Below are 11,478 nucleotides of genomic sequence, written 5' to 3' on the forward strand. Positions count from 1 at the left end.
GTTCTGAGGACTTGGTTCGCGAATCTATGTAGGGTGTAGAGGGTAGCGTGTCTTGACCTTGCTAACTGAGGACTACGGAGTTCATTCGAGAAATGATTCTGCTCCATCCTGCGTAAGAACTCGGGTACAACTAGCCACGGAAGAGGCACGGCAGAGTTAACCAGCAGGCTAAGACACGTAACTTTTCAGCTACCCCTGCCGAGTTCGCGAAGACGATCAGGCTTGAAGCTACGGGCGTACCATTCTGCAATGCCCTGGGAGCAACAAGGGAGACGACTGAGCGGAACGCGAATTTAGAGACGAAGTTCGCGGGAGGGAAATCTCCCGGAGCACGGGCTGTTCGCTTCTATAAAATCATTGTATGGGATGAAGAAGGATCTCACCGTATCTCATCAAGATACTTTTTTCGCTTGAGCGGCGGTCGAGGCATGCCGGCACTGAATGTCTCAAATGACCTGGCGAGCTGACCGAGAGCAGAAAGGCTGAGCTTGCACCGAGATTCGTTTGCCGAGTTCTGTCCGGAGCGGGAACCCGAGTCCCTCGATCGAGAATTAGACGTTGCACGCTCACACGAGTACGCCCGGTGGAAAATCTTCGGTCTTGCGTAAATAACTGAGTGAGTTGAAAACTGCCTTTGACAAGCCTGCAGCGGAACTATCAGCTTCAGTCCGCGAAGAAAGTTCGAGCCGTACGACGCCGCGCCGCCGTGCCGTCCATGCGCTGGAAGCAATGTCTCTGCTTCTTGTTTCGTAATTTAGGTAGCCGTTAATCGATGATTGATCTAGCTCATGGAACAGTCTGAGGAAGGAAGAGGCTCCGTGGAAAGCAGAGAAAAACAAGAGATTTATCACGAAATCCATGAAACTGATGACGTATCTCGGATACGATGGTGATGACGTTCATACAGCTTCAGGGGCCCCATCCCCACTCAAGCTTGTTTACATCATAGAAGAAGGCAGATAATAAATTGAAATATATGAAATCACGTCGTAGATGCCGAGCTGCTGCCCTCTGATTCCGATAACTCTCTCGCTGCGCCCGAACCACATGAAGCCGAAGAGCGAATGAGGGAGCGGCTTACAAGATTCTTCCAACATTTACTCGTAGCTCGGACATGAGCGCGCCGAGCATGTGCTCTTCTGCCTCTCACGACTTCGTCGAGGCTTGAGGATATTAAGGAAGATTTATCACTCCAGCACTGTTATCCTCAGATGATTATCTCCTCCCGCTTTATCGAATCGATCGTCCGGGAGCTGGCCGAGAAGCTTTAGACGAAAGGGCTCATTCCCGGGGAAGGACCCCGACCATCAATACATGAGGTTCGGAAGTCCACGATTTCCAAGAAATTTTCTTTACCTCTTCTGGCGGGGACTTGTTGTGCGTTGAATCCGAAAGTTGTATGATCAGCCTCCAAAACCATCCTACTCTAGATGCGACGAGCAAATAGGTTTATCGGCGAGTCGGTGTCCGACGAGCGATCTTATGAATTTCTGCAGATGCTCGCGGCAGAGAGTCAACGATGTCGTACGATGGTTAGCCGGTAAGAACAAGAGCAACTTCACTTTGAAAGACTTCAATCAACGAAATAGCTCAGGCACTCTGCGGATTCGTGTCTCGCCTCGAACCGGCGGCACTCATCAGAGTTTTCTCAGAAGAGACAGGGAGATAGCACGTGTCCTTCCCGTAGGTTCTGGGCTAAAAATTATGAGCTCTAATGGAACGGTCACCCAGCGTCCAACGAAGACTGGCGAGACTTTCAAGGCTGTCTGGTGTCCGATGCCTTCCTGCCCTGGCCAGCCCGCCCGCTCGCTCGCTCGCTCGGTCGGTCGAGCGAGCGTAGATCCGCTCCCATCCAGCGGTTCCTGATCTTTCCCCACTTATACATGTCCTGGACAGAGTTTTCAGATCTCACCTGATCTTCACACTCCGCGGCGAGCGGGGCAAGACTCGGAGCTAGAGCGCCAGCAATCTCGGTGTTGCTGGTCGAATCTGATCTTTCCGACCTGGACGGGATTGATTGGCAACCGATACCCGCAGCGAGATTCATCGATGGAAATAAATGCGTGATATTGATAATTGATAATGCACCTCCACCGGACGCTCGGACAGGAAGAGAGTTACGTGCCGCCGTGGATCTGAGAGAGCCCGAACGAGATATCGACGATCCGACGATCCATGAATGCATTGCGGGCTAATTCGGATTCTTCCACTGATATGCTCCCCGGCTCGCTCCACAAAGTCCACGAAGATGCTCCCCGAGCTAGGAAAAAATCAAGACGACTGTGGGAAGTCAGAAGCACCGCCTCCGACCGAACTAAGGAGGCGGGGTCGAGGAGAGAACTTAGCCATTTCGGCGAGAGGGACCGCCGCCGGCTATTTAAATCGAGCGCGAAGGAGAGCCCACAGATTTTTGACTCACGACAGAAGTTCTGGTCTCTACTTGAGTCGAATACGACTCACTGATCAGCCGAGCTCAGTCTTTCGGAGAGACTTGCAGAGCGTTTCCAGAAAAGCGAACTTAGCGGTTCTGTGCAGTGACACTCGTTTTAGTTCGCCGAGAACATACGATTCGAACGGAGCCCGTCATCACCCTAGAGATCACGGAGAGCTTCCTCGTACGAAGCGGATCACGGACATCTCCCTGCAGGATGGGGATTCCATCAGCTGTGTTGCTCCTCCTGGCTGCATTGGTTTGCCGTATCCACAGCTCGAATGCTCTCGATATTGGAACTCCTGACGAGACACCTTCGCTGAAGCGCAATAACTCTGCGCTACGCTTCTTCTATCCGCGCAGCACAGAGGACGGAATCCAAACTGTTTCTCGTCGGCGGCAGCTGTAAGTGATCCTTTGTCTGTACCGGTCTCTCTACACCCCATCGCCTCCGAAGCCTGCGGGTCGCGCTTGCTTCATAGAACGAATTCCCTTCTTCCCTCCTGCAAAAAAAAAACGTGATGCAATGGACCCCGAATCGTACTGGCGAGGAATGCTCTCGGATGATGCTAAATCGATTCTCATATCTGAGGCTGCAAGTTCGGAAATGGGTGCGTCAGACTCTCGCCAGGAAGGATTACGAAGTTTCATTCATGCCGCTTTGCAGTGACAAGGAACGCTTCCAGAGTCACATTCAGAAGGCCATCCTCTCTTCGTTGAACAGACCGACCACGTCCACGCCGCCTACAAATGACAAGTTGATACATCTTACCCTGTATCCTAGCTGTGAGTATACTCCGCTCCGGGGACCATCATTTCTTTGATACCTGTAGGGAACTCGGAGCCTGCGTCTCATGAGTCCGAGATGTCCGCCATGGTAATAATAATAACAACTGTTCATCAACATGAAGGTTCGAGGTACCTTACGCGATCTTTTAGCTATCCGGAAAGGGAAGAGCTTATTCACCAGAACTCTCTCGGCAACACACCTAGCGAATACATATCCCCGGGAGTTTCACGAAGCACCGATGTCATTGATACGATCCGATCCGCTGTTATGCCCCTAAGCGATATGGAAGTCCTGGGACCTCTCTATCCCGTATTCATACTACTATATGTATTGCTTTGTCGATGACTTTTCGAAGAAAACGAGTCTTATTGCGACGCCGTCCACCCGGGCTCTTTGCTTGCCACGGGAGTTTAGAAAAGAGCCACGGTCGGTCATGGATCATTTATTATTAGTGCTTTCTCGGACGGGAGCTCCCCTCACAATCTTATTCCTGACGAGCTTCCTCATCCGATACGCTTCCCCCGACACGCGGAGTAAACAATCTCCGAGGAGAATGAGTGACGAGTGCATCAGGCTGAGATAATCATCGACGTGATCGGTGATCTCTGCTGAAGTTTGAGACCGCATGCATGCGTGGCAATCCGGGAGTCCCTGGCGAGCGGAAACCAGCAAGCCGCTTCCGATGTGAGGTTTTGAGAGAAAAGTCGACCGGACGGCTCTCCTGACACTCATGGACTCTACGAAGACCGCGAGTGCGGTGAACGTTACGACTTGAAACGTAAAACAACTCCGCGAGACTTACCGCTTCCTCCTCAGTGTGTGAATTATTTTCCTCAAAAAATGGATTCGTCGATCACAGATGCCGGCTCAAGCTAATGAGCATTTACCTTGATAAAACTTATGCTTTTGTGTCTGATCCCCCCTCCTGTCCGATAGCAAAGTCTGCGTCGTGTTCGAGCCCGTCAGAATGTGCAAAAAAACATCTTGACGCGAGTAGACAAGAAGAAACTGTCTCACGAATCATCTCTCCCTACAGACCGACCGACCGACTGACCGACCGAGCAAGCAACCGTCTGGGCGTCGTCTAGACGTGCGCGTCAGAGACAGCCGCTGTGATGAAGCGTGGAGTTGTCTTTTCTTTCAGAAACGATTGGGCTGATGACGACACTTTTTAAGATTCTTACGACCATAATCCGTAGCGGCTACCTAGTTTTTTTGACAGCTCGCGCAGTTGCCGCGGCCGCTACTCGGCTTGGAGTTATCCAGCTTGTCTTCGTGAAAAGCTGCCCATGATCGGAGTACGGCTCTAGTTTGCTCTTTATTCTCCGAATGCCCTGCGAGAGTTGAGCTCAGTCAGATGCTGAATCAATGGTGTGAGAATCTCCTCATAGAGAATAACGCAGACAAACAAGTCTGTTAGCTAGACCACCCGACGGGCGAATACCCAGATCCAACAACCTGTTGAATGGTAGAGCCAGAGACGAAGAACGATGCAGACCATCCTTGTGGTGATCGCGAGGGGCACCTGGGGGCCAATACACTGCATTTGAAGTTTTTCGAGCAAAGCTTGTGTGAAACAAATCACCGCAGCATCTGGGAGGCTGTAGGTCGGTGTCGGTCCTGACGTTGCCTATCACTCTGGCTCATTTCGATACATGTGCGGGTTTTGTTCCCTCCTGGCGCGGACTTGGTTGTGACAACCTCATGCGGAGTAATCGCATAATCGGGTGATTATGATTCCAGGCACCGGTCCGTCAGATCAAGCTCAATGGTTCCCGAATGGTCATCAAAGATTCCAGTTTTACTTCCCTACAGTCCCGACGAGTGTCCGCTCTCCAACCCTACCTTTTTCTCATCAGGCCCACTTGTATTTGCGAACGAAGGTGAGTCGAACAACTGGCAAGAGAAACCAGCTCTAGAAATTCATTGTCTAGTTTTCGAATTCGATAGTATGTACCTGAGGATTTCGAATGATGGTATCCTTCCATCATGCGTACTTCATTCCCAGCAAAATATGGATCAGAATCGAAACCGTTGATTTCAGAATCCCGTCGACATATCCAACAAGGCCAGTACTCCTAGTAGCCGCGGCTCTACCCCGAACGACGTCGATGCAAACCTCGATGCCGCGAACAATGTGATCCAAGTTAATATCGTTTCCCGTGAGTAAATCAGAGTATCCGGAGAGCCCCGCGTGGAGCTCCTGCGCGTTCGAGGACGCTCAACAACTCCCCCCCCCCCTCCAGGCTGAGGACGCCTACGCCTACATACATTGTGAATACTAACTTCCACAAACTTTGCAGCCGGCGTATACTTCCGGCAATCCCATCGGATCGACCTGAGCAATTCCTATCCTTATGTCAAAGTACCGGTACTGTTCTTCGTCGCGAGGTGAGATTTCAATCTAAGATGTTTCCTTCTCAGAAGATTTCTCATGAAGAGCCGCGGAGAGCCCACGGAGCTAATCCCGTTCCACGAGTCTGGAGTGTCTAGAATGCGTTTCTCAATTCATCTGTTTCATAATTCTAGCTGGATGGCTACCCACGACAAAGAACCGCAACGGCTGGAAGTGACTGTCAGCGATCCCCACACGAATCAAACCCTTAATATTGGCGATTATTTCGTTGGGATGCGCTGCGCGACTGCAGAGCCAAGTAAGCAACTTAGATGTCAGCTTCGAGCCCCTTGGATTATCCTCGGATGCCTCACTCAGAATTATCCTTTCCCGCTTGCAGAATTGAGCCTTCCGACTAAAGTTGATCACACCAGCCATGAATATCTGGAGAGACTCGAAGATTCCTTTCTGGACGTCTTATATTCGACCACAGACGCCTACACAACAAGTGCATACTTCCGTAGTACCGGAATCAGCATGCGCAATTTGAGCCGTTTGCCTCGCAGCCACCGAGCGAAAAATCGCTTCGACCCCTCATCGCTCGAGAATGAGCTCCGTTGTAACAAACGCCGTGAATTCTTGTCCTTTGCCGCGGCGGGAGCACCCTCGGTGATTTCACCACGGGGTTTGGTTTTCGTGACCTGCGAGTGCTCTCGGATATGCGACGACAGCGACTCGAAACCATGCGTTCCGTGTGAGGTCAGGGTTCTGAAGACCGCGACAATTCCAGTACTTGAAGTTGACGGGAGCGAAGTCGTCATGCGCGAACGCACGCTCCCTTCAGACTGCGGCTGCTTCTAGAAGACGGAGCTCATGGATTCGCTCGTTTCTCTGATCGTCGACTCTTGGGATCAGTGAGCGGCATGCCGTCCCGTCTCTCCCATAGAAGAGCCCACGGATGCACCGGACCTTCGAAGGGAGACGCTCGGTAGTCTTCAAGGAATCCCTCTTGAATCAATTCAAGACGATGATGCCCGGGGAGATCTTCGCTCCGTAAAGACGATCAGGGCTTCAGCCGTGAAGGACGCCGCGGGGTCATCTGTTTTCAATCCTCATGCGGCAAGCAGAAGGGTCAGAAAGTTATTTATTCTTAATCTCCAGTGGGTGACATACCCGTATATGTATTAAACTCCGTTCTGGAAGCGTCGACGCAGTTCAAGAGTTCAACTGTAGCAGCCGGAAAAAATGATCTCAGCTTGATATCAAGTATTCAAGAGCCCCGAAGCTGAACATAGACGGAGCCTTCGAGACACGTTGCTCCACGCATCACAAATCGGAGCCACCTTCCGTTCGGGGAGGATGTCTTATGCTCTCATTGTATCGATTCTCGTAATTGCGTTCCGTTCATGCAGAGCGGCAGAGGCGGCTCCTCGCATTTGTCCTGCAACCTGGAGCCCGTAAAGCTGAATTTTGTAATTATGCCTTCCGAACTTCTTGAGCTACCCTCGCGCCTCGACGCCCCACGTCACAAGGAATAGGTTCCCACGCATCGAAGCCATAGGAAGATCTTGTGGAATCCTCAACGGCTCATTGAGTTCTGTTGCACTTTTGTTTTATTTAAGCGACTCTCGCTCTCTGCATCATTCGCCTTCTGTATGTTACGCAGCTTTTGAAAATATCTCCCCTAGCACACGCCTATCCTGTACAAGTTCATCACGAATTCTCAAATTGGTATCGAATACTTCGAACGGGGACGCACCCGCCGCTCAACGAATAATATAATGTATATATTTCTGGTGTCCTATTTATGTCCGATCGATACACGGATATTCGTTCGACTTCGCTTGTATTTTGTGTGCATTCTCGTCACTTCTCTTGTATGTGGATATTTTTGACCGCTCTTCGCATTGTGCTGTTGTCCGAACTCATATATCCTGCTCAGGGAGCTGAAATATAAAGCGTAATGTTTGAGCTACGCGGAAAGATCTTTCTTCCGGCGAGTCATGCCGAACTATGATCGGCACAGGCGGAGCTGTATCATCATCCACTGCCGGATGGAGAAGGGATGGAAGCGGAAGCTCGGACGATCGCCGCCGCTCTCGGGACCCGATTTCCCATATATCTCCTACATGAAGACTTCAGCGACTCAATCAAGGCTTGCGTCGTCCGAATGGTGGCGGGTAGCATTGAAGCCACTCTTCGAGTTTCCAGTCCCGAGCAAGCGACAGCGGATCGACCATCGATACTTGGCGATAATTGACCAACTTGGCGAACCCAAACCGAGGCTCGATGTATGGCTGGTCGAGACTCCCTGGAACTTCATTGCTCTCGTATCCTCGAAACTCCCGGTCTTCGTCCGATATGCTCCCTGCTTTGTGTCTGAACCCGCAACTCTTCGAATCAATCGAAGAACAAACGGATGCAGAACGATGATCTAGCTCTGGTCTGACTCTACCAAGATGACCCTCTCGGATCAGAAGTCAATCAAGTCCGACGGATGCGTGAGAACTCGATACAGTTTCGGAAGGAGCGTTTTCTGGCGTCCGAGTTAACGAGGCGCGTTCCTCCCTGAAGAAGAATCCAGCTACGGATGTCCCTCAGCGGAAGCCTATCCGGTGCCAAACGTTCCATCGCTTTTTCCCGACGGAAGGTTCAACCAGAGTCGTCTCTTCTCGCAACACTAAGCCGTTCCGAGGGAGCAGTCTTCTCATCTACTTGATCTTCCCATTCGTCTCCAGCGTACCTTGGAACGCATAGATTGCAGAATTCGCAAACGATCGGAAGTGGACAGCAGACGAACCGACACATCGTGTGGGTTTCGGGGACATTCCCGGAGGCTCGAGGCCTCATGCTCTGAATTTTCTCGGTGCCGCTGACTATCAGCCTTCAGCTTTCAGAAAATGCGAGGCTCCGGATCGAAGAGCCGGTCTCCGAGACCCCCAGGGAAAAATCAAGGAGGCTAATTATTATAATTTTGGCCGGAGTAGATGCCGGATCGCGAAGGGGAAAGGGTATGAGTGCATGCTGATCGAGATTCGAGCGATTCATGGTGATACGGCCAATAAACCACCGACCATTCTGAAGGTGGGCTTCCACATGCCATGAAACAGCGCCGCGACTTTCCACGACAAGCTGCGGGGATCGTTGGCCCTAGAAATCACAGTTTGTAGCGACGGGTATAGTTTCGGGGAGAACTTGAAACCAATCCCCTGAGCCTCGTTGAACGGGCGTCCCGGTGTCAACTCTCGTCTTCGCTGCGCCTAATGACACTAGACGCGATCCGAACTCGCGGAGAGGATTGGAGGTGCGAGGAAGAAGCATATTCACCGCTCCAAAGAATGGCTGACGGGGAAAATGGACGTTTCGATTCGGGATACGGCAGCGAATGTCTGACAAACGAGGACGGAGTTATCCTCGAGAGTTTTGAGCATCGGGACACAATGACTACGCGCGCTCTAGAAAAAAACCCAGATAGGCACACTTCACTCAGAGTCGTTTCTTGATTCCGACCCTCGAAGTATTATTCGACGCACAGGGCCGAAAGCCCACGTGCTTCTATTTTTGCGCAGCCGGCGCTGCGATATCGAACGTTTCATCAATCTGAGTGAGATCAAGGATCGACGCATTTGATTAGTGAGCCGTTATCGATAAGCAGTTCACCGTTTGTTCCGATCTGCCGTGCCGAGCGAATCCCAATATTTTCCTAGTGTATGAAGAGCGGAAATCAGAAAAGCCGCAAGCTCTCCCGGTATCGGTAGGAGAAGGTGAGTCTGGATCGTTTGTGTGGACGCTCTCGTCTGAAACGCTCGAGTCTCGCGTCCTGCTATCGCTCGAGAGGAGCAAGGATGAGTCGCTGATTAGCAATGGCCGCTTTAAGGAAGACAGAATAAATAGATTCGAAAGTGATGAATTCATTCCACTAAGTTCCTTTCCGATGAGCTACATTCTTGATCCCCACTTGCGAGCTCAGGGGGGGTGGGGGGATGCCTTCCCGGATAGCCTGAGTTTCATACTACCTCGGTGGACTTTCGAAGCGGCATTCTTTGATTTCCTCCTCATTGATGAATTTTGTCATCGGAAAAGAAGTACTTCCCCCCCTTCCCCCTCGATAGGGGATGGTGGGCACGCCCCGGCTGATCCCCTCCAGAAGTTCCCAAGTCAATGGCGATGCTGTTGGCTTCAGAGATCACGACGGAACTAATTCGAGGTCTTACAGGAACCATGGTGAAGATGGAGCCTCGCGAGGCCGAAGTGACAATCGGCTCTCACCAGCAGAGCAACATCAGACTCAGCGAAGCGTATGGAGAAGGGTCGCAAGCTTACAGCCTGGCGGACTTCAGAAGAAAACTCCGGATGAGCGTTGTCAAATGCACAGATGAAGACTTGGAGTTCGACATTATAGGAGTCGACCCCGCCATCGCGAATGCCATCCGACGGATACTCATAGCCGAAGTAGGTGTCATGGAAGAGCCCTCGTTCCGGGCTCGAAGACCGAGAAGCGTCTTGTGATCCTCACCGATGCTGACAATTGCGAAACCAGTCACAGTTACGATTTTTCGATCGGTTCCCTTCATACCCGACTCAAGCATTCTGTAAACTTCCAGGTGCCGACGATGGCCGCCGATCGCATCACCTTGATAAATAATACTTCTTTCATCCATGACAAAGATCTCACAAACAGAATTGGACTCGTCCCCATCAGAGTCGACTCCCGATTGTTTGAGAACCGCAATCCTGAGCAGCCGGCCTCCTCGCAGGATACGGTTGTCTTCGAACTCCACATTCGCTGTACAAAAAACCTTCAAGCTGCCCAGGATAGCACTCTACCGAAAGATATATATAGCAATAGCTCGGTGTACTCCGGACATCTCACCTGGGTTCCCCTAGAAGGACAGGAAATGTTATTCGCGAAAAACCCTCCGAAGCCAATCCATGACGATATTCTCATCGCAAAACTCCGACCAGGGCAAGAAATCGACATGAAGATCGAGTATCTGAAAGGAATCGGGAAAACGCATGCGAAGTTCTCCCCTGTCGCGACTGCTTCGTATAGGCTGCTTCCAGTTATTGAAATACTGGAGGATGTTTGCGGCGAAGCGGCGAGACGTCTCAAGAATTCTTTCTCGAAAGGTGTCGTTGAAATCGAAAAACGCAACGGGGTAGACGTGGCCAAAATCGTCAACCCACGCATGGACACGTGCAGTCGCAACGTACTGATGCACGACGACTTGGCAGAGAAAGTCAGACTCGGGCGAAAGCTTGACCACTTCATTTTCAGCGTTGAGAGCGTGGGAATGCTTCCGTCTGACATTCTCGTGAAAGAAAGTATCAAAGTCATGTTAGGTAAGTGTAAGTCCTTTCTCGATCAGATCGAAAGGGTTCGAGGCAAACGGAAAAACGCGAACGGTCATCACTGATTCGTCCCTGGAATAAATTCATTCGTGCGTGGTAACCGCTGCCATCGTGTGCGCTATTTCCGTATAGGTGGGAGAAGGACACTTCCGAATAATGAACTCGACCTCTTCTCCGAGCTTGATTCTTCGGTCCCTGACAGTTCCAACTCCAGAAACAGAGATCTAGGTCAGGTCCGAATAGATCACACATTACTGATAGAGTTCCGGCGCAGGGACTACGGGGGAAGAGCTTGATTGGGGAAAATAGCGAGTCTCAACCATGGAATTCCCGAGGAACCTGCTTCGGTGCCGAGTGGCGTGGCTTGTCTCTTCGATACCCGAGTTGAGGATCTCTACTCGCGTGGCCAGAACCGTGATCTAATGCTCAATCGGCTTTCTGTCTGAAGAAACCGTCCACGTGGATCTATCTGTCTTATCCAGCCGTCGCATTTGAAGTCCGCAACGGACTCGAAACCCATGCGAGTAGTTCCTCAAGAGATCGATTGGTAGAAATGATGAAACATCGTGG

At 51.2% G+C, this 11,478-nt stretch overlaps 1 protein-coding gene across 1 annotated transcript; it reads left to right on the forward strand.

Moving 5' to 3' along the window:
- The first annotated feature begins 9,777 nt into the window (after positions 1-9,777).
- Polr1C (RNA polymerase I and III subunit C) lies at positions 9,778-11,007 on the forward strand. Its single transcript, XM_029112057.1, has 2 exons — positions 9,778-10,008; positions 10,161-11,007. Exons 1-2 carry the CDS (start codon positions 9,778-9,780, stop codon positions 10,971-10,973), a joined length of 1,044 nt encoding a protein of 347 aa, XP_028967890.1. The 3' UTR covers positions 10,974-11,007.
- Positions 11,008-11,478: the final 471 nt, after the last annotated feature.

Source organism: Galendromus occidentalis, unplaced genomic scaffold (genome assembly GCF_000255335.2).
Source record: "Galendromus occidentalis unplaced genomic scaffold, Mocc_1.1 scf7180000077483, whole genome shotgun sequence".
Lineage (NCBI taxonomy): Eukaryota > Metazoa > Arthropoda > Arachnida > Mesostigmata > Phytoseiidae > Galendromus > Galendromus occidentalis.